Below are 23084 nucleotides of genomic sequence, written 5' to 3'. Positions count from 1 at the left end.
GTTGCACCCCTGGAGGTAAGAGACCCTAACCACGAGTGGGGAGATGTGTCTTTTTCTTGCAGGGGGAGGGGGGAGGAAAGAAATCCGGGGTGCTATTATGGGTGCGGCGCCACCCACACCTGTGTTGCGAGGCGGGTGCTGAGGAAGTGCTTATTCCCGATTGCTCCATCGCTCTTAACGAAAAAAAAAAAACGGCAGCGTGGTGTAGTGGTTAGAACCATGGTCCAATTCCCTTCACCCTCTCTCACACCACAAACGCAGACTGAGCTACCTCGCAGGGTTGTTTGTGCGGCGGAAATGAAGAGGGGGGCAGGCAAAATGCGGCCTCTTCTGCTGCGCTTCTGATTCCTAAAACAGAGCCTCCATGGACAGGGCCTGTCTACCTGGTGGCAAGCAAAAGGCAGTCTGTTCCCCACCCCCCGGGGCCTTATCTTTGGGGTACCTGCTTAGCCTCTGCAAGGACGGGGAGGGTGAGCTAAGATGGGCCCCTCCTTTGGGCACGATCCAGCAGGCTCTTGTGATGTTCTTGTAAGCCAGTGTCGCTGGGCCTTCTCGCCGTGGCCAGAGGGAGTTGTAGCGCAGCAGCACCCGGCGGTCCAAAGGTTCCCAAGGCCGAGGGAGGAGCGGTCGCCGTGGGGCAGGCAATCTCCCCATCCCTCCCCACTCCTTGGCCAAGGCCACCTCCTCCTCCGATGGCCTCGCAGGGCGGTTTAATGAATAACATGGGCGCCTGGCAATTTCTCCCTGTCTGAAAGAGAGAGAGAGAGAGGGAACGTGAGTGCTTGTGTTTTGGTGGGCGCAGCAAACAGGGAAGAGCCGCTGTAACAGCTGGCAGCCCTGGGCGGGCAAAAGGAAACGTATTTGCTTGTTTTTATTTCAATATTTGCCTGTTTTAGAATCTCCATGGCTCGGTGGGTCAGGGCAGTTGCTTGGCATGTAGAAGGGCCTTGGGTTCAGTCCTTGCTTGGCCCCCCCCACCTGAAACCTAGAGAGCCGCTGCCAGCCAGTGTATGAAGAATACTCCGCTGTGTGTCTGGCTCAGCTTCTGTTCAGTTTAGAGCCATGAGGACTAGGAACTTGGTTCCTTAGCTCAGGGGGCGCAGAGAACCCCTGCTTGGCATGCAGAAGGTCCCTCCGGTCCGGGGATATTTCCCTGCTGGAAACCTGTATAGCTGCTGCATGAGGTGACCCCCCCCCCCCACCAAACTACGGGTTAGCGCTGTCTGAGATTACCCCATTGAGACTTTCTCCCAAATAGTAACTACGCAGTTACTTTGTGACCCAAATTGCGGCCTATTCAGCCCCACCCCAACTAAGGCCACCCTATCTTTAAATGGGGCTGGGGAAGAGGTCCAGCTTCTGACCCCTTTACAGAACTTAAAGGACAATTAGTTGGCAAATTAGTTCCCATGGAAACAAATCCACCTGGAATTTCCCTAACCAAAGCCGACTTGGACCCTTGTGTGTGGACAGGGCCAATTAATGGAGCCCTCTTGGATCCAGTAACCCCCTCCTCCCCAAGCCCCTAAAGTTACAGCCACCATTTTTTAATTTTTTAAAATTAATATATTATTAATATTAATATTTCCCCACTGTGGGGATCCCTGAGGGATGGGCATTTTTGACACCCAGAGGAGAGGACCTGAACCCATTCCCTTTGGCCATGGGTCACTTCCACCTGGAGCAGAGGGGGGGGTGTTTGGCTGGGGGGGGTCCTTCTTCCCACAACCCCCAAGTAAAGCAGAGCAGGAGGTTTGGCACCAGGAGTTGCCAGAAGTAGGTGTGCAAGAAACCACCCAACAGCCTTAGGGACTCCGCTCTGGGTTTGTGCAGGCCTTCTTCCTGAGCCCAAGAAATCCCGCGGAGATTTAGGGTCTCAAAGTCTCCCTCCTTTTGCCCCTCACTTCCCTCTCCGGCAGGGGCAGAAACTGCCTTATTGACAGTCGGTGACTGGCATTATTCAGAGACATTTTGTGCCTCCGACATGTTGCTGGTAGCTCTGGAGAGCTTCGAGACTTTCAGCGGGTGGCCTGAATTCGCACCCAACTCCAGAACTCGCTCCGCCTTTGCAAAAGCAAAGTGGCCAGCCGGCCAGAGGCATCCTTTCCCCACTCCCAGAACTCAGTCAATGCAGCTCTTTGGTTAGGAAACGATTTCAGGAATCGATCTTTTCCCCTGCCTGACCCTCACGGTCGAATTGCGGCAGTTCTTTTCCTCTTCTCCCGCTTGGACTACTGCCATGCGCTCTCCGTGGGGCTCCCTTTGAAGGTGACCCAGAAACTGCAACTAATCCAGAATGCGGCAGCTAGACTGGGGAACTGGGGGCAGCTGCCGAGACCATATAACACCGGTCCTGAAAGACCTACATTGGCCCCCAGTACGTTTCCGAGCACAATTCAAAGGGTTGGTGCTGGCCTTTAAAGCCCTCAACAGCCCAGTATACCTGAAGGAGCGTCTCCACCCCCATCGTTCTGCCCGGACACTGAGGTCCAGCTCCAAGGGCCTTCTGGCAGTTCCCTCCCTGTGAGAAGCGAGGTTACATGGAACCAGGCAGAAGGCCTTCTCGGTGGTGGCGCCCGCCCTGTGGAACGGCCTCCCGTCAGATGTCAAGGAAATAAACAACTATCTGACTTTTAGAAGACATCTGAAGGGAGCCCTGTTTAAGGAAGTTTTTAACCTGTGATATTTTAATGTATTTTGAATCTTTGTTGGAAGCCGCCCAGAGCGGCTGCGGAAACCCAGCCATGGGTGGGGTACAAATAAATTATTATTATTATTATTATTATTATTATTATTATTATATTATTATTCTCCGGCCCTCATGAGGGACAGAAGCTTGAGCATGGGGCAAAGGAGTGAGACAGACACACCATCCCCCTAGTTTTTGCACCAACTTGGTATCAGGAAAAACTTTCTGGCAGCAATAGCTGTTTGTCCGAAAGGTTGTGGCCTCCCCTTCCTTGGATGTTTTTAAGCAGAGCTTGGATGGCCATCTGTCCTGAACGCTTTAGCCGAGATTCCTGCATTGCAGGGGTTGGACTGGATGACCGCTGGGGTTCCCTTCCAAGCCTGCGAATGTATCCAAAGCCCCAACTTCCCAGCGGCTGTTACGAAGAGCACCGGCTCTTCGATCAAACAGCGACGGCGGTTTTTTAAAGAGAGTTCACATCTGCAACCTTTATGCGCCGCACGGCAGGGGCAGGGGCAGGGAGGGGGTTGGCATGCGCCGCAGGACTTCCTGCGCACGAGGGAGGAGGGATATATATGCGCCTGCATGCGCAGCCCGGCTCTCTGCCATCCCCCCCCCTGCAGGTCAGCTGGACAACCGTTGCCATGGAGAGGCAGCCTTCAACCGCTGCTGGCTTGGCGGCACAGTCGGCAATCGCCTTGGCCCTACGCCACCCTGCTTGCCTGGGCAGCCTGCTTCCCTCCACAGTTGTCATGTGCACAGAGAGAGAAAGAGAGAAGACAGGGGGAGAGAGAGAGAGCATTGTTGCATGGATGGTGTGAGGAGGCATGGGTTCAAACTCACAGGCTTTGCAACTCCAAGCTTTAAGTCTCCCATCTTTCTTCCTTCCTTCCTTCCTTCCTTCCTTCCTTTCTTTCTTTCTTTCTCTCTCTCTCCTGTGTTTTCTCATCACAGTAGCACTGGCTCATGGGTTCTGTAGTTATCCACTTTGCTTTCTAAGGCCACAGCTCTCCCATCGCTGCAAAACTGCACCATGGGCTCTGTAGTGACTTACTTGGCTTTGGTTTCAAATGATTATCATAATAACAATAATTTATTATTTGTACCCCGCCCATCTGGCTGAGTTTCCCCGGACGGTTAAGTCCAGTCAAAGGCGACTATGGGGTTGCGGCGCTCATCTCGCTTTCAGGCCGAGGGAGCCGGCGTTTGTGCACAGACAGTTTTCAGGGTCATGCGGCCGGCAGGACTAAACCGCTTCTGGCGCCAATAAGCTTCTACCATGCTTATTTCACCTAGTTTGGAGTGTTTCAGTTGAAAGTGCGTTGCTTCGCAAATTAAGCAAAACTAAGCAAAACTAAGCGTAGGAAACCCAAAACTAGACCAAAACTAGCCGTTTACCTTCCCGACCCAGCGGTACTTATTTATCTACTTGCACTGGCATGCTTTCAAACTGCTAGGTTGGCAGGAGCTGGGACAGAGCAACGGGAGCTCACCCCGTCATTGCGGGGATTCGAACCGCCGACCTTCCAATCTGACTGGGTTATCCCAAACACTCTGTCAGCTTCCAACAAACACAGCAAGACACCAAACATTCAAAGCTTCCCTGCACAGGGTTGCCTTCAAATGTCTTCTAAAAGCCAGATGCACTGGTACCTCGGTTTAAGAACAGCCCTGTTTACGAACTATTCGGTTTATGAACTCCACAAAACCGGAAATAGTGTCTTCATTTGAGAACTTTACCTCTGTGTACGAATGGAGGCTGAACGGTGGAAGGGCACCGGCGGCAGGAGGCCTCCTTAGGGAAAGCGCGCCTCGGTTTTAAGAACGGTTTCAGTTTAAGAACGGACATTCCCGGAACGGATTAAGTTCGTAAACCGAGGTACCACTGTAGTTGTTTATTTCCTTGACATCTGGTGGGAGGGTGTTCCACAGGGCAGGCGCCACCACCGAGAAGGCCCTCTGCCTGCTTCCCTGTAAATTTGCTTCTCGCAGGGAGGGAACCGCCGGAAAGCCCCCTTCCTCCTCTGGCTTCCAGCAACTGAGGTGCAAAAGCACTGCGAGGAAGAGCCACCATAGCTGGCAGCCGTTGACAGCCAGGCCTTCTCCACGAGTTTGTGAAATCTTCTTTGAAAGGCATGCAGGTTGGCCGAAGTGCGTTCAGTGCTTTAACTGTGCAGCTACGAAATTAGAAGACGGCTGCTTCTTGGGAGGAAAGCAATGGCAAACCTAGACTGCATCTTCAAAAGCAGAGACATCACCTTGCCGACAAAGGTCCGTATAGTTAAAGCGATGGTTTTCCCAGTAGTAATGTACGGAAGTGAGAGCTGGACCATAAAGAAGGCTGATCGCCGAAGAATGGATGCTTTTGAATTATGGTGCTGGAGCCTGGAGGAGACTCTTGAGAGTCCCATGGACTGCAAAGGAGATCAAACTCTCCATTCTGAAGGAAATCATGCTCACTGGAAGGACAGATCCTGAAGCTGAGGCTCCAAGACTTGGCCACCTCATGAGAAGAGAAGACTCCCTGGAAAAGACCCTGATGCTGGGAAAGATGGAGGGCACAAGGAGAAGGGGACGACAGAGGATGAGATGGTGGGACAGTGTTCTCTAAGCGACCGGCATGAGTCTGACCAAACTGTGGGGGAAGTGGAAGACAGGAGGCCTGGCGTGCTCTGGTCCATGGGGTCAGGAAGAGGCGGACACGACTAAACAACAACAACAATGCGCATACACGAAGGAGCGCTTTCTCTGATCTGTCCTGATTCTTCCAACTTTGTGCTTTAGGTATGCGCGAGGAGAGAGGGAGGTAGAAAACCTTTTTCTCTCCACGTCGTGCCATCCTTTTGCAAACCTCTCTCACGTCGCCTCTTCTAAACTGAAAAAAAAACAACCCTAACGCTGCGCGCTTTCCCGGAGTCGCCGCATCCCGGGATCGTTTCGGCGGCCCATTGGTGAACCTTTTCCAACCGATCCCCCGGCGCACGTGCGAAAGGAATTTGGGGGCGGGCGGGGGTTGGGTGTGTGTTTGTCTCTCTGCTGCGCAAATCTCGGGAGGGGGCGCTGTGTAGCGCCCTGGGCTTGTAGGCCGGCGGCCCTCGGAAGGCAGTGACGGCGCCCAGCGGAGGAGGAGGAGGAGGACCCTCTGTGGCCGGCGATGTCGGACCCCGGCACTTGGGGGGCCCCGCCGGGCGCCCTGAGCCAGCGCTCCAAGAGGTAACCAAGGCGGAGGCGCGCAGCCAAGGAGCGAACGAGACGCGCCGGGGCGCTTCTGGGCGCAATTACGCACCGAGCGGAGCTGCTTTTTGGAGAGGGTGGGGGGGAAGAAGCGCCTTGCCGGAGGGATGAGGGGAGGCGTTGCTCGCTGAGAGTTTGTTCCCATCCTCCCGGGGGTGGTGTGCATTGCACAAACCCCCGCGCACGGATTCTTTTTTGGGGGTCGTTCCCAGGCGCGCCAAGCTTCCTGGGTCAGAGCGTTGCAAAAGGGTTTTTAACAATCACCACCCAGAGGCGCCTCTCCTCTCTCGCCTGTGTGTGTTTCTGTATGGAGGGGGCTTTTGTGCAGGGAGCCCCACCCGCTCCGAAATAGCATTTTGTACTCGTAATTTCTGGGCTGTGACTTTTTAAATTAATATATTATCCACCCGAAAGTCTATCATCTCCTTCCTTTGTGTTTTGATCTCTCTCTCTCGCTGAATAACAGGTTGGCTGTTCCTCCGTCTTCCTCTCCCGCCTCTTCTCTCCCCCCCCCCCCGGCCCCGTTAATCTGTGTGCGCTTGTACAGATTAGGACATAATCCCTTCGGCCAGATTGTGAGGGAGGGAGGGGGGCTGGTTTGGAGACCCGGAGCATCCGAGGTCACCGATCTCCTTTGGCCTCAGGCTTCCTTCCCCTTCCCCACCCAAAAAAGGCAATGTGAGGTTTCAGGGGAAATTCTCCCCAAAAACTGTCCCGCGCGCCCAATTTGTCTCCTAAAATGAACCCTGGATCATTGGTGGTGGGGGGACTTTCCTGGGTGAGAAACAAGGCTGGTTCCTGACTCAGGCTCCAAGGATGTGGAAGGGGGGGGGCAGAATTCCAGGAATGTGGTGGGGAAGGAGAAGACTTTTCAAGGGTGGCGTTGATGCCCCTCTGCTGCTGGAGGCTGGAATGAGGTCCAGTCACTGGTTGAACTGGTTGGCCACTCTGAGGACAGGAAGCCTGACTGGATGGGATCCCCCCTCCCCCCCTTGGGTCCTGATCCAGCAACCAAGCTCTTCACGGTTGCTTAGGATTCCTCAGTGGAGCCTCTTTGAGCAGAGGCAGTCTACCTTAGGACGGCGGAGACGCAAGGCTTTTTTTTTTGCTCTCTCGCATTCCGCTTGCTGGCTTCCCTTTGGGTGGCCATGGGGAGGACAGGATTTTGGGCTAGGCAAGCCCCTTTGGGCCTGATCCTGCTGCCACAGGGGCTCCTCCTAGGTTCTGACTGGCAGCTTTAAAAAAGGTATTGGATCAGTTCAGTGGTTTTCAGTGGCCACGTTGACTGCATTCTCTATATATATACAGTATATGTGTTTTTATTTGATTTTGAAACGTATAAACATGTAACAAAATCAATTAAAAATCCATAAAATGAGATTACTCTGAATCTCAAGACTCCCCCTCCCCACATCTTAATAACAATGTTTACAACTGCATATCCCGATTTTCCATCGGTCTGAATTGTCCATAGTTTTTTTTGTTAAAATCCTGCTAATGTTTTCACCTGGCCACAATTGTTTTGTAACTAAATTCATTCTCCATTCACTGTCAAGGCAGTAGATGCAGAACTGCGCTTGGCTCCTCCTTTTGGGTGTTTCATCGGTCACTGTGAGGCAGGGGCAAGAACTGGAATAAAATATTTTGGGGGGGGGCAGGCAAGACCCGCCCACATAACTGATCGCAAGATGCGGCACATGACCGCCATTCAAATGGCAGCGCCCATCAACTTTGGGTATGGTGTGGCCACCTCAAATATTTTATTGGTGGAGAGGAGAAGGGACGTCGGTCCCTAGGAGCTGGCCTCCTGTGCTGTGAGGACAGGTCCGGATGAGGCCCTTTTGGCCGGATCCAGCTGCTGCAGGGCTTTTTTTGCAACAGAAAAAGGAGGCAAATCTAGATTGTATCTGAGAGAACGCCGTAAACATTTGAACTCCTTGGCCAGGCCTTGAATAACTCTTGCAATGTTACAAAGACTGTGGATATATTAGGTAAAGGTAAAGGGATCTCTGACCATTAAGTCCAGTCGCGGACGACTCTGGGGTTGTGGTGCTCATCTCTCTTACTGGCCGAGGGAGCCGGCGTCCAGCTTTCGGGTCATGTGGCCAGCAGGACTAAGCCGCTTCTGGCGAACCAGAGCAGCGCACAGAAACGCCGTTTACCTTCCCGCCGGAGCGGTCCCTATTTATCTACTTGCACTTTGATGTGCTTTTGAACTGCTAGGTTGGCAGGAGCTGGGACCGAGCAACAGGAGCTCACCTGGGCGTCTTCACTCGGTCGCAAGGGGCCGGCAGCCAGGTGCACACTGCGCCTGGCGAATTCCGAACACTGATCTACGTCCAAAAAGGGCTTGCCGATCAGAAGGTCGGCGGTTCGAATCCCCACATTGACGGGGTGAGCTCCCGTTGTTCGGTCCCAGCTCCTGCCAACCTAGCAGTTCGAAAGCACATCAAAGTGCAAGTAGATAAATAGGTACCGCTCCGGCGGGAAGGTAAACGGCATTTCCGTGCGCTGCTCTGGTTCGCCAGAAGCAGCTTAGTCATGCTGGCCACGTGACCCGGAAGCTGTACGCCGGCTCCCTCAGCCAGTAAAGCAAGATGAGCACCGCAACCTCAGAGTCGTCCGCGACTGGACCTAACGGTCAGGGGTCCCTTTACCCTTTACCTTTAAGAGAGTGGGCCCTAAGCTACAACTTGTTTAGTTTATACTTAAATCTGGCACTGATTGGCATCGTATTATTTAAAATAAGATAAATCCAAAGGTTTCTGCCTGAGCCTCTGAAGGATTGTCTGGCTCCGTTTAGCAGGGATGGGGGCCAGAGGCTGGCGATTGGGAACTTCCTTCTTGGTTATTAACCGGCTGCCGGATCCTTTCGCAACCGAAGTGTCTCCGCACCACGAGCGGAAGAGATGGCTGTGCTCGCTCTCTTTGCAGCCGGGCCTCTGCTCCTGCAGCTGTCGCTTCCCCCAGGAAGGCACCCCCCCCTGTCATACTGACCCCCTTAATTTGTTCCTTCTTTCACACGTTCCTCTGTGAGAAATTTAAACTGCCAAACTCTCCTTCCGCCCCCCTTTTTCCGTGGCTAAGTCTCCATACACATCATACTTGTATAGCACTCAGCTTCTTCCAAAAAGAAAGTTCTGGGAACTTCAGTTTCAGGGTGCTGGGATTGCAAGCGGGTGCGAGGGGATAAACTACAATTCCCAGGATTCTTTTCTTTAAAGGTGCAGCTTAACATTGTTTTTGAGATTTGAGGTTGGAAGTGTTCTGCGTGTGTTTTGGAAATCACCATTCTCGTTTTGAACAAGCGAAACGGCGCATTGCCTGTTTTTTAATTCCTGCTACTGACCTCTGTTGTGAAATTGAGGCGGTCCATAAACGGAACTGAAAGGGAATAAATTGCTGATCGATTAAGTGGTTGGGAGGGCGGAGGGAAGCGGCTCTCGGTGTCTGCTAGCTCTCCAGGTCAGAGGCACAATGCTTTTTTCGAACCCCACTTTAAGACCCGGGAAAGAGCCGAGTTCGAATCCCCACACGGCCCTCGGAAGCCGGCCGCTGCCTCTTCTCAGCCTGGCCTACCTTGCAGGGCGGTTGTGCGGATTAGGAACAGGAGGCGCAGAACCCACACCCTTAAGTTCCTCGGCCGGTGAATGCGACCGAGGAGCAGGGCTTGGGTGGGAGGCAGCCAACCGCGCTTTGCGTTTGGAAACGTGGGCTCGGTACGTTGGCAACCCTCCGGAGCAGAGGCGCCGGGGCGGCCTGTGCATTTGGCAGCTGCTGCTTTTGCCCCAGAAGCAACTGGGATCCGCTTGTGTGTGTGTGTGAGACGCCAAGATCCGCAGAGGAAGAGCCTCCATTTCCTGTTTGCGCGGCTGCCGAAAAAAAGGCCCTGGCAGCTGCTGTGCTCTGTGAAACGGAGCCCCCCGGGGGCCGATTTGATCTTCCCTCCTTCCGCCTTCCCCCAAATGTCAGGAAGGGGCTGCGTGGCTCAGTGGTTGGAGCGCATGTTTCTCTTTTTAAATATTATTTAAAATAACCTTTATTATACACCGTCAAACTTCAGTTTACATATAACATTTAACTTAGACAGCACATACAACACATCAGATGCACACCACACGCACTTCAGCATAGTTACACCACAAACACTAATTTCCGTTTCTCCTCCTTGTGTTGTTTCACATTTTGCAGATCTGCACACAACTCGCCGCTGCCGCCTTCCTTTCCCGTTATTATCAAGAAGATTTTATTGTATACTTTCTCTGTCTTTCGTGATTCATCCTAGGTCTGCCAGGAGATTGGTGCCATTGCAGTCGTTTTTAATATATTTCTTAAATACTGACCATTCTTTATCGACTCTTCATACTGAATGTCCGCTTCTTCTCCCTGTCACCCTTGCGAGTTGTAAATATCCTATCATTTTCGCCTGCCATTCCGTTTGCTGGGGATGTTATGGCATTTCCAATTCTTTGCTATTAAAATCCTAGCCACTGTTATTGTGTACATGAGAATGTCTTGCATTTCCACAGACATGACACCAACAGGAAGGTTTTGGGGTGGTGTTTTATTTTTTGGAAATGAGGATTTGCAAATCTTTTCAGTTCATTACATATAGTGTAAAGGTAAGGGACCCCTGACCGTTAGGTCCAGTCACGTCCGACTCTGGGGTTGCGGCGCTCATCTCGCTTTACTGGCCGAAGGAGCCGGCGTCCAGCTTCCAGGTCACGTGGCTGGCATGATTAAGCCGCTTCTGGCAAACCAGAGCAGCGCACGGAAACGCCGTTTGCCTTCCCGCCAGAGTGGTACCTATTTATCTACTTGCACTTTGACGTGCTTTCGAACTGCTAGGTGGGCAGGAGCTGGGACCGGAGCAACGGGAGCTCACCCCGTCATTGCGGGATTCGAACCCGCCGACCTTCCGATCGGCAAGCCCTTTTTGGACATAGATCAGTGTTCGAAATTCGCCAGGCGCAGTGTGCAACTGGCTGCCGGCCCCTTGCGACCGAGTGAAGATGCCCAGGTGAGCTCCCATTGCTCGGTCCCAGCTCCTGCCAAAAAGAAAAAAATACACAAAAAATGAACAAAAATAATCCATCTAGTATACAAAATTGTATTGTATGATTGTATTGTATGATGGGCGCAAATGACGAATAAACATCTATCTATCTATCATCTGTTCAAAGGATACAAACAGTAGTTGTAATTTCTTTCTGAGAACCTGGTGTATAGAATATTCAGTTTGCGATCTCTTTCTTTCTTTCTTTCTTTCTATCTATCTTTCTTTCCAGTCAATTTCTTTCTGTTCCGGAAAACCACTTTGAATCCCTGCTATATGAGTTGACTTCCCTTTATCTCTTTGCAACTTCGACGCTTCTCTTAAGTGACATGTATTCTGTTTTCATTTATTAAAATCAGTTCCCTCTTCCCCCCCCCCCAATTATATCTCTGAAATTATTCCAAGCACAACCAGTATTGCTTTTGGAACCATATTTTGCCGGGTCGTTTTTAAAGAAACCCCATTCCTTTCTCTCTTTTTTAAACCTTTGACGCCCGAGTGATCTCTTATTAATTCTGTCGCACAACTTTAATTTATCGACTCACATTTCCAGTGTTTAAACTTTAAATATCGACTCACATTTCCAGTGTTTAAACTCTAAATATCGACTCACATTTCCAGTATTTTGCTGTTAGCATCCTAGCGGCCGTTGTCGCGTAGAGAAACACGCTTTATAATAGTAATAATAATAATAATTTATTATTTGTACCCCGCCCCCATCTGGTGGGTCCCCCCCCCAGCCACTCTGGGCGGCCTCCAACAGATATTAAAATACATTAAAATATCACAGGTTAAAAACTTCCCTAAACATTTTCATTTGCTTATCACTAGGCAGAGACTCTTTGGCACTATCCTGGCAACCATGAGGTCTGGAACCTCGCTATGTTTTTGCGTTGGGGGGGTGGGGGGTGGAGCGACCGCTTAGGGTGCAAAATGGGGCTTGGGTGCCGATTCTGGCGAGGGCCGGTTCCCGCACGGGACCGCTGTGTCCCGTCGGTTTCCTGTTCGCTCGACTTCCCCCTTCCTTCCCCTCTCCCCGCCGACGGTTACATAATCAGACAACGGCCGGGTCTGCCTGCCCTGGGGTGCCCTCTCCACCCTGTGATGTAACCGGGCACCGCGCCAGAGACGGACATCTTGCAGAAAGTTAGGGTACCTGGGGGGGGGGCGTTATTCCATTTTTTCTGTTCTAGCCTAGCTGTGGTCTAAACCACTGAGCCTCTTGGGCTTGCTGATCAGAAGGTCGGCGGTTCGAATCCCCGCAATGACGGGGTGATATAATAATAATAATAATAATAATAATAATAATAATAATAATAATAATAATTTATTTATACCCCACCCTTCCCCGCCAAACCGGGCTCAGGGCCGCTAACACCAATAAAATCACAACAAAAACATAAAACAATTCATTAAAATACAGATTAAAATGCTATTTAAAATTTATTTAAACTGCAGCCTCATTAAAATGTATCTTGTGATTTTATTTTGGAACTTTGTGCTGAGAACCATGGGCACAGGGCAGTGGAATAGGGGTTTGAAATTTACAGAGAAAATTCTGGCCGAAAGCTAGGAATCCGGGTTGACTGCCTCTGCAGCTGGAGGTTCCATTATTATTATTATTATTATTTCTGTGAAGGGTGCTTCCAGCTGCCTCTCTGGGGGGGTGGGATCTCCCCCCTGAAATCAACCCTTGCAATTAACCCTTGCATGTCTGTCTTTGCTTCCAGCTGTCGAAGGAGCAACCGGAAAAGTTTGGTGGTGGGGACCCCGTCGCCCACCCTTTCCCGCCCCCTCTCCCCGCTCTCGGTGACGACAGGTAAGCTGGGTGCAGAAAGCGGGGGAGCCATAGGGAGATGGGTGAGTGCCCCTTGCGTCTCCATCTGAATAGCCCCCTGCCCGCAATATATTCCGTTTATTTATCCCAGCCGTCAGCAAGGGCGTCCCTGTCGCAGGAGGGCCGCATTTAATTGCATTATGCGCCACACATCGTTTTTTAAAAAAATTAATCTTTCTTGATTTAAAATCAACACCCCCCCAAAAAAAGTTTTAAACAAGAAAAAAAACGAAACAATAGGACGTCCCTGTTTTGTAAATGTATAAATAAAAAATTGCAGAAAGATAGATTCCTGAGAGCAGGCCATCCAGCCTTTGTTTAAAACACCCAGCAGCCTCTACCACCTTATGAGGAAAATTGGAGTTGGGAGGGGAACCCCATGGTCATCTATCCCAACCCCGAGCAAGCGCAGCTAAGGACCGTTTGCTTTCCCCCCTCTCTGCAGCCAGCAGCAGCAGCCCCCTCGACAGCCCCCGCAACTTCTCCTCCGGCACGTCGGCCAGCTTCCCCTTTGCCCGCAGGTAGGAGTCCCGCCCGCCAGGGGTGGTGTTGGCCGAAGCGAGTCTGCAGGGCGGCAGAACTCCTGGGTTTGGGGAGGAGAGAAACCCGGCTGGCGAAGCTGGGGGGGGGAGCCTTTCCCCAGTCCCATCCAGAGCATGGCCTGGGGGTCTTTGAGCTGCTCTAACCACTTAACCATCCTTCCCCAAGCAGCACCTTTGTGCTCTCTCTCTCTCTCCCCCTTTCCCCCTTCTGCCACTCTTTTCATGCATTGGGAGATTCCAAACTTTGGGAGATTCCAAACTATCTGGGCATTGTCTTCAAACGGGGTTGGGATGGATGACCTTTGGGGATCCCTCCCAACTCGGCAAATCCCTGCTTCTAAATGCACAGGCGTATCCCGAATTTGGGAAGGGAGGGTCTTGGAAGGAAGGTAGCTTGCTTCTGTTTCGGAGTCTCACCTCCTGCCTCTGGGCCTCCCCCCCCTCTCTCTCTTTCTCTCTCCCTCTCCCCAAATTTCTCTTTTTCCGCCTTCGCTTCCGGATGACACGCCAACCAATTCCTGGCCCCCCAGCCATGCTCCTCGGACCGACAGGTGATTGGCATTTCCAAAACCACTTCATTCGCCCTTTGGTTTCGTCGCCACCCACTCCGGGAAATGAACTTTTTTTAGTTCCTGCGCCTCAAAGGTGGAAGGAGTTCCTATCATTTAAACATGGAGGAACGGCGGCTGGAGTTATTGGAGTTGATACTCCGGATTGGAGAAAAACTGAAAAGGAGAGAACCCCTCTTGCGCTTTTTGCGTAGAAAGGAAAACGAATTGATCTATTTCGGGGTTTCCTAACAAAGTAGATCAGTTAGGTCGGAGTGGCTGGGGCAACCCAGTCCGATGGGTGGGGTGCAAATAATAAAATTATTATTATTATTATTATTATTATTATTATCGAGCCAATGTTTTGAATAATTTCTTTTATGTAACAGAAAGGCAGGAAATCAGGAGTCCTTTATTTTTCTCTGTTTGCTTCTTCTGATTTTTTCGTTTTCCAGTTTTATTTTTCCCCCTCTTTGCTTTTATTTTGTTCAGTTTCTCTTCGGGTTTACTAAAATCGCTCGCTCGACTGCTCTCTTTCCCTTTCCAGGGCTGACGGCCGAAGGTGGTCTCTGGCCTCCTTGCCCTCCTCTGGCTATGGCACCAACACCCCCAGTTCCACCGTCTCGGTAAGCAGGGGGGGTGGGGTGGTCTTTCCTCCTGTAGCGGGGAGTTCCACAGGTGTCATCTCACAGCGCTGCCAAGATCTCTGGGCCCTTCTGCTTTTTGGGTGGGGCTAGGCACGCAGCTGAGACCTAAAACTGCAGAACTGGAAGGCGCCCCCGCTTATTTATTCATTTTTCCTGATTTCTATGCCGCTTTATAATTTTTTAAGAAAGCGGTTTACAGCATATTAAATCAATAAAACACCCCTTAGCGCGGAATAGGAAATAAAAATAATGCAAAAAAGTGGGAGTCTTTTCTTCCAACCTACAAATCCCTCGTTCCTCTCTGTTTTCTAAAAAAATTTTTTAAAGTAGCTTAAGGGGGGGGGGAATGTTATTTCAACCCAGGGGCCGCATTGCCTTTCAAGGGCCGGAAGCAAAAAAAAGGTGGGGGCATGCAAATATTGGCAGGCTCGTTTCACAGCCAGCCTGCTGTCTCGCTCCAGGCGAGCAATGGGGCATGAGCAGAGTGCAAGGAAGGTGTGAATCGGGACCAGCGAGAGGGGCGTGGCCTGGCCAGATGGGCGTGGCCTAGATAAGGGGCGTGGCCTGGCCAGAGGATCCATTGGCCAGTTAGAGAAGAGGGTCCTGTTTGGGGGCCACGCCCGATCCGCCCGCTGCAGGGCTCTCCCTACGTCCTTTTCCACTTGTGTAGAATCATAGACTTGGAAGGGTCCCCCAGGGGTCATCCAGCCTGACCCCCCTTGCGATGCAGGAATCTCGGCTAAAGCATCCATGACGGACGGCCCCCATGCTTGGAAACCTCTGCCTGCCAGAAAGCTCTCCCTGACGTTGAGTCGCAGTCCCCTCTCTTGCGACTCGAAGCCACGGGTTCGAGTCCTTACTATGAGCCGCCCTCGAGCTCTCGGAAAGCCTCCCGGCTTCTGTTTCCCCCCTGCTCAGTCTTTCCGCTCGCTCCTTCGTCCCGAGGACGGAGCTTCAGACTTTCCATGTGGGTGGCGGGTAGCCAAGCACCCAAGGGTGCCCCTGAGCTCATCTCCCTCCTCCTCCTCCTCCTCCTCCTCCTGACGCTTGGCCTTCTCTCTCTCTTTCTTTCCTTCTCTCTCTCTCTCTCTCTCTAGTCCTCCTCCTCCTCTTCCCAGGAACGCCTCCACCAACTCCCTTACCAGCCCACGCCCGACGAACTCCATTTCCTCTCCAAGCACTTCCGCAGCACCGAGAGTGTGGCGGGGGAGGACGGGCGGCGATCACCCTACTTCCGACCGCGGTCCCGGAGCCTGAGGTAGGAGCCGCTTCGGAATCGGGGCAAGGGGGGTGGGTGGGTGGGTTGGGACGGCTCTGCTTTGGGGGCGGTTGGAATGGAGTGAACGGTTTAAGGCTTCCTCAACCTCGGCTCCCAGGACGTTTCCGGGCACAATTCAAAGTGTCGGTGCTGAGCTTGAAAGCCCTAAACGGCCCAGTATGCCTGAAGGAGCGTCTCCAGCCCCGGACACCGGGGTCCCTCTCCCGAGGGCCTTCTGGTGGTTCCCTCCCTGCGAGAAGCGAGGTTACAGGGAACCAGCCTTCTTGGTGGTGGCGCCCTCCCATCAGATGTCAAGGAAATAAACAACTATCTGACTTTTAGAAGACATCTGAAGGCAGCCCTGTTTAGGGAAGCTTTTAATGTTTAATATACAGCGCTGTATTTAAATGTTCTGTTGGAAGCCGCCCAGAGTGGCTGGTATAAATAACAAATTATTATTATTATTATTATTATTATTATTATTATTATTATTATTATGGCCTACAACTCCCATGATCCCTAGCTAGCAGGACCAGTGGTCAGGGATGATGGGTGTTGAAGTCTCAAAACAGCTGAAGGGCCGAGTTTGGGGGTGTCTGGTTAAGAATACAAGAGATTAAGGATGTGCATGAATGGGAGCAGGAGGGAGAGTGGAGGGAAGCCAATCTAGATTTATGCTTTAAATTTTTGAATGTGGTGAATGTTTTTTCTTTCTTTATTATTGTAAAATTAATGAATTGTGTGTGTGTGTGTGTGTGTGTATAAAGGAATGGAGTGAGCGGTGAAGGGCTGCAGGGCAGGAGCCGCGAGTTCGGAGGCCATGCAAGAGTCTGCGCCCTTTGTAACTTTATAATCTTTAATAATAATAATTATTATTATTTATCATTGCTGTTCTCTTCCTGAAATCATCCAAGATCTGTAGCTGAGAACAAGTGGCTGCTGCTTTTCCTCCTCCAGCCCCATCCCTTTTCCTTTTGTGCCGTGTCTTCTTCCTTTCTTTGCTTCTGTTTATCAGCCACTTCTCAAGAATAATACTAATACTAATACTAATAATAATTTATAATTAATTTATAATTTATAATTAATCAAATCATTTCGTAGCGAAAGCACTAACGGCGAAAACAACAGGAAGCGATTCGATCGGCACGTTTTCTTATTAATTTTGAGTTGTTCCGAATTATTTCGTTAGAATGATTTTATTTATGGCGTTCAGTTTTGCGCGAGGGGCGGAAAACCTGATTGCAGTCAATTGCATCCCATTAATTTAATTTGCAACAATTTGGAAAAGGAATGAAAAAAAGAGAAAGCTGGAGGGTTTCCGCCTGAGATTTCTGGGTGGTGGGGTGTTTTTTTTTTTGCTCTCGCGTCGATTTTTCAGCCCCCTTTCACCCCCCCCCCAACCTTTCGCAGCCCCGGCAGGACGAGCGGGACGTTCGACAACGAGATTGTGATGATGAACCACGTTTACAAGGAGAGGTTCCCAAAGGTGAGAAATCCGGGAATCCCGCGCGATTCGAACTGGGGTCTCCGCCGAGAAGCTGGGGTGTGTGCGTGTCTCTTTTGGGCACCCCTCTGTTTCAGAGGGCGTCCCACCCACCCACCTTGTCCCGTCTCGCCCCTCCCCACCCCAGGCCACGGCGCAGATGGAGGAGCGCCTGGCGGAGACGATCGCCAACTTATCGCCCAGCAACACTTTGCCCCTTGCCGACGGCGTCCTGGGCTTCATCCACCACCAGATCATCGAGCTGGCACGCGACTGCCTCTCAAAGTCGCGGGGGGCTCTCGTCACCTCGCGCTACTTCGCTGAGCTGCAGGAGAAGCTGGAGAAGATGCTCCGAGACGTGAGTGGGACCCCCAGCGGTCATCCATCCCAACCCGATTGCGGGGCACGAATCGCTGGCAGAGGGGACCCCCCCCAACCTCTCTATAAAAATCCTAGAAGAGTAGGAAGGGACTCCCGAGGTCTTGGTTTTTTCCTGTGCTGCCACCCACCCCGAGATCTATTGACAGAGGGCAGTCTACAAATTATTATTATTATTATTATTATTAGGAATAGGAATAGAAATAGGAATAATTTTATTGGCCAAGTACCAACATACTTGGAATTTTGCTTCGGCTACATTGTCTTCGGCTGCATGTCTTAAACGTCGTTTCGAAAAGCGGCGGCTGCTGAGGCAAGGTTCTCCCTCTGGTCCTCCTCCAGGCCCAAGAGCGCTCCGAGAGCGAAGAGCTGCGCTTTGTGGAACAGCTGGTCCGGAAATTCCTGATCATCATCTCCCGGCCGGCTCGGCTCCTGGAATGCCTGGTAAGGAGAGTCGCTCGAACCCGGAGCCGGCTGGCTATTATCGAAGGACGCGTGCTTTTTTTCACCTCCTCCCTCCTCCTCGCTTCCCCCTTGCGTGTGGCGTGCATTTATGCAAATGATTATGGGAATCCCGGAGGGACATCTAGTCCAGCCCCCTGCAATGTAGGAATATTCTGCCCAAGGCGGGACTCGAACTCACGACCCTGAGATGAAGAGTCTCGAGACTCTCCCAACTGAGGATGTATTTATGTATATTGTAAACGGCCCTGCGAACCTTGGATGAAGAGTGGTATAGAAATTGTTTTTATTTATTTCTTTTTATAATAGCTTTGTGTGTCTTTTTAAATAAAATATTTTTGCACGCTTATTTCCAGTTTCCCCCCCCCCCAAACAAATAACCATTATATTATACGAAGCACATGCCCGTGTTTTGCATGGTGAAGAACTAAACATTATTTCAAATGCTACAGAGCCCAAGAAGAAATAAATGTTATTCAGGCTGCGTGCAACAGTAGGATATGTAGAAATTTAACAGCTAATAAAAACTACACAATCCGATCTATATATCCTCAGACCCATCGAGTTTAGCGGATCTTCACTCTCAGGTGTGTAAGGATTTGCAGCCCAAATGCACCTCTAACCGGAAGCAAACCCTTCTCCTCCTCTTTTCTCTGCCTTTCTCGTTCCCTCCTTCCCTCTCCTCCTTTTGGCAGGAATTCGACCCGGAAGAGTTCTACCACCTCTTGGAAGCCGCCGAGGGGCACGCCAAAGTCGGCCAGGGGATCAAGACCGATATTCCCAGATACATCATCAGCCAGCTGGGCCTCGCCAAAGACCCCCTGGAGGGTGAGGAACGGCGGGGGGGGGGAGAGAGGCACCCCAGTTTTCAGATGGAAGGGGGGGGGCGGACTATCCCTCTAGCGCTGGGACTCGGGGGGGGGGCCAACCAGTGCCAGATTTACGTCTAAGCTAAACAAGCTCTAGCTCAGGGCCCCACTCTCTTGGGGGGACCCCAAAAAATGTAAAGGGAAAAAAACACATGGGTGTACATTTCCTAATCTATCTCTATCTGTCTCTCATCTATCTATCTATCTATCTATCTATCTATCTATCTATCTATCTATCTATCTATCACCCTCTCTCTCTATACTCTATATCTATCTATCTATTGATCTATCTATCGATCGATCGATCTATCGATCTATCTATCTATCACCCTCTCTCTCTCTATCTCTATCTATCTTTCTGTCTGTCTATATCTATCTATCTATCTATCTATCTATCTATCTATCTATCTATCTTATCTATCTATCTATTTATGTCAGTGCCGGATTTACGTATAAGCTCAACAAGCTCTTGCTTAGGGGCCCCACTCTCTTGGGGGGACCCCAAAAAATGTAAAGAAAAAAAACACCTGGATATACACTTCCAAATCTATCTCTATCTACCGGTATCTCTCATCTATCTATCTATCTTTCACCTCCCTCCCTCCCTCCCTCCCTCTCTCTCTTATCTATCTGTCTGTCTATATTTCGATAGATCGATCATCTATCTCTATCTATCTATCTATCTATCTATCATCTATCATCACCTCCCTCACTCCATCACTCTCTCTCTCTCTTATCTATCTGTCTATCTTTCGATCGATTGATCATCTCTGTATCTCTCATCTATCTATCTATCTATCTATCTATCTATGTCAGTGCCGGATTTACGAATAAGCTAAACAAGCTCTAGACTCTCTTGGGGGCCCCAAAAAATGTAAAGGGAAAAAACACCTGGGTGTACATTTCCAAATCTATCTATCTATCTATCTATCTATCTATTGATCACCTCTCCCCCCCCCCCGTGTTGGTCTGCCATAGTCAAAACAAAATTAAAAATTAAAAAAAAATCCTTCCAGTAGCACCTTAGAGACCAACTAAGTTTGTTCTTGGTATGAGCTTTCGTGTGCATACACACTTCTTCAGATACACTGAAACGGAAGTCACCAGATCCTTAAATGAAGAAGTGTGCATGCACACGAAAGCTCATACCAAGAACAAACTTAGTTGGTCTCTAAGGTGCTACTGGAAGGAATTTTTATTTTATTTTCACAGCTTCCCTATAAGGCAGCTCCAGAAATTTTTATTTTTGGGGTGGGGGTGGGGAGGTGTGGTCGGTTCCAGGTCGATTCCTGTTTCATTTCTCTCTTTCTCTCCAGAAATTGTTCATCTCGATCAGGTAGACTGCGGCTCCCTGGCGGGATCGGAGAAGCCGGGCGACTTCTCCGAGGTGAGACCAGCCCTCTCCTCCCCGCCTTTCCAACCCCGTGAATCGTAGAATTCTACAATACCGGAAGGGACCCCTAAGGGTCATCCAGTCCAACCCCCGGTGATCTTTCGCCCCACGCGGCACTCGAACCCATTACCCTAAGATGAAGCGCCTGTCTTAAATGGGTTTGGAGGCGGGTGGGCAGTCTTTATCTTGTTCCAGGGTTGGGTATAGCAAATAAGAGATTAATTAATATGTTGTGAACCGCCCCGAGACTTGTGGGTTTAGAATAAAATAGATATCTTTTTTATCGTACACACAAGGATATTTGTTTAAAAGAAAAAAGGGCTGTATATTTGTCTGAAAACTGCAAACCCAGAATGGCGACGCATCGCTACAATGGGGGCTGCGTGACGACAGCCTTACGTTTTCCTTTATATAGGGGAGATATATCTCCCTCCTATATACATGGAAACGTAAGGCTGTCGCCACGCATCCCCCACAGGTATATTTAAACGTATAAAGGCCGTCAGGTGAGTCCTAATGTCTTGCGCTTCTTCCTCTCAGTGCCGCCCTCCTTCCTCCGTTCCTCGGAGGAACCCGTGCGAGAGCGATTTCGAAACCATCAAGCTGATCAGCAACGGAGCATACGGGTGAGGGTTGTTTATTATTATTATTATTATTATTATTATTATTATTATTATTATTATTTCGCGACGGGGCGTCTGAAAGGAGATGAGTTTGCTGCGCTGAACAACCTTCCTCAAACCAGCTCCGGATTTTTCCGGAGGCATCTTTCCGAGTGGTCGGGGTTCAAATCTCGGCTCGCTGGGCTGCCTCGCAGGGTTGTCGTAGAACGGCTCAAGTTCCCCACTCGCATTCGGAGCTGGTCCGTTTCCCTCCCCGCCTGGCCGACCTCGCAGGGTTGTTTTCGCCGAAGACCGAAACGGTTCCCACCCCTGTTTTGGCTCACCTAAACATCCCCCCCGTCCAGTTTAAATACTTTATTGAAATTCATAAATAAATACACAATATACCAAGAGGAAAACAATCGTGTACTAATAATCTTATGTATGTTTACAAAAATTAAATTTATATTTCCTGTCTTTTTGCTCGCCTAATCTGAATCTCTTACTGTATTTATATCCCCCGATTTGATCTATAAAATGCTGATTTTCCTTGAGTCAAAATGAGAGAACCCCGAAACATTTTTCTTTCTTTAACAAAAAAAGAGAGCACCGATTCAGTGAATCCCCCCAGTTAAATGCACGATCCCTCGATTTCGCTGGCCGTTCCTCCTCCTTCCATCTCTCTCTCTCTCTCTCTCTCTCTGCCTCCGCTCCGCCCATTAGGGCTGTCTACCTGGTGCGCCACAAGGAGACCCGCCAGCGCTTTGCCATCAAGAAAATCAACAAGCAGAACCTCGTCCTCCGCAACCAGATCCAGCAGGTCTTTGTCGAGCGGGATATCCTCACCTTCGCCGAAAACCCCTTCGTGGTCAGCATGTTCTGCTCCTTCGAGACCCGCCGCCACCTCTGCATGGTCATGGAGTACGTCGAAGGTGAGGGAGTCGTAGCGCCGGGCGCCGGCCCGGGAAACGCGGCGTGGTGCGTTCGGCACCTGCTTGGCTGCCGGAAGAAGCCCTGCTGGGTGCAATCACCATTTTTGCAGAGGGTTAAACTCCTTTCCCTCTCCCAAAGTTATTCTGCCCTCCAGATGTTTTGGGACTACAATGCCCATCACCCCTGGTCCTGCTAGCTAGGGATGATGGGAGTTGTAGTCCCAAAACACCTGGAGTTTGTGGATACCTGGTTTAGGCTCACAATTTTCCTTCTCCCAGATGGGGGGAAAATATGCAATTTCTGCAGTGCATAGGGGAAAAAAATCCAACCTGTTTAGGGGAGTTTTTAATGTTTGTTCGTGTTTTTAATATTTTGTTGGGGGCTGCCCAGAGTGGCTGGGGAAACCCAGCCAGATGGGCGGGGAATAATTAATAATAATAATAATAATAATAATAATATGGGCTCCCTTCCCAAGCTCCAGATCTCTGTCGGGTTTAACCACAGACCCTCCCCTGGGGGTCTGGGCGACCAACTTTGCATTTTTATTTTTATTTTTGTTGGGGACGACGGCGACAATATAAGCAGGAACCACCATAGCTCAGTTGCAGGACCCTTGCTTTGCACATGCCAGGGTCCCGGGTTCAAATCCAGCCGCGAATGGTTTTAAAATAAGACAGGGAGCAGGGTTAAAAAATATATATCATTATTGTATTTTTTCGCCCAGGATTTGGAGAAGCTGTGTCGGTCAGAGCGGACTGTATTTGGGGGTGAGGTTGCCAGGGTGTGTGACTTAAAAACTGGCTATCATTAAGTTCATTGATAAGGTTGAATTAATTGAAATGGTTTGACCTGGGTTTTGAACTAAGCCAAATGTGCTTCGGGTTTTATTTTCTTCCCTTAGCGGGTTGTGCCAACCGCCATTCCGACTTTTTATAGCGCTGGGGGTGAGCTTGAAGGAAGCAAGGGGGCAGGGCCTCCCCCCCAAAAAGTCTCGAGATTCCTGCGTTGCAGGGGGTTGGGCTCGATGACCCAGGGGGTTCCCTTCCAGCTCTTGAGATCTCAGGATCCTGGGACGGCCGGCGTAGCTCAAGCACCCAGGACAGGACTGGTGGGATTGGGGATCTGGGATCTGGAAGCCTGCAGGATATGAGGA

The 23084-nt window shown here is 50.4% G+C and overlaps 1 protein-coding gene across 1 annotated transcript in view; it reads left to right on the top strand.

The window, feature by feature from the left end:
- Positions 1 to 23084, top strand: part of MAST3 (microtubule associated serine/threonine kinase 3) — a 47218-nt gene that overhangs the window by 10099 nt on the left and 14035 nt on the right. The window contains exons 3-14 of the mRNA XM_033136941.1: positions 12710 to 12798; positions 13262 to 13337; positions 13889 to 13909; positions 14454 to 14532; positions 15651 to 15811; positions 17222 to 17297; positions 17443 to 17652; positions 18015 to 18116; positions 18830 to 18962; positions 20320 to 20390; positions 20937 to 21022; positions 21722 to 21930. Of these exons, the coding sequence (XP_032992832.1) occupies positions 12710 to 12798; positions 13262 to 13337; positions 13889 to 13909; positions 14454 to 14532; positions 15651 to 15811; positions 17222 to 17297; positions 17443 to 17652; positions 18015 to 18116; positions 18830 to 18962; positions 20320 to 20390; positions 20937 to 21022; positions 21722 to 21930 (1313 nt within the window). The remainder of the gene's footprint in view (positions 1 to 12709; positions 12799 to 13261; positions 13338 to 13888; positions 13910 to 14453; positions 14533 to 15650; positions 15812 to 17221; positions 17298 to 17442; positions 17653 to 18014; positions 18117 to 18829; positions 18963 to 20319; positions 20391 to 20936; positions 21023 to 21721; positions 21931 to 23084) is intronic.

Source organism: Lacerta agilis, chromosome 18, assembly GCF_009819535.1.
Source record: "Lacerta agilis isolate rLacAgi1 chromosome 18, rLacAgi1.pri, whole genome shotgun sequence".
Classification (NCBI taxonomy): domain Eukaryota; kingdom Metazoa; phylum Chordata; class Lepidosauria; order Squamata; family Lacertidae; genus Lacerta; species Lacerta agilis.
The sequence above is the reverse complement of the archived record's forward strand: the minus strand, read 5'-3'. Positions and strand labels throughout refer to the sequence as shown.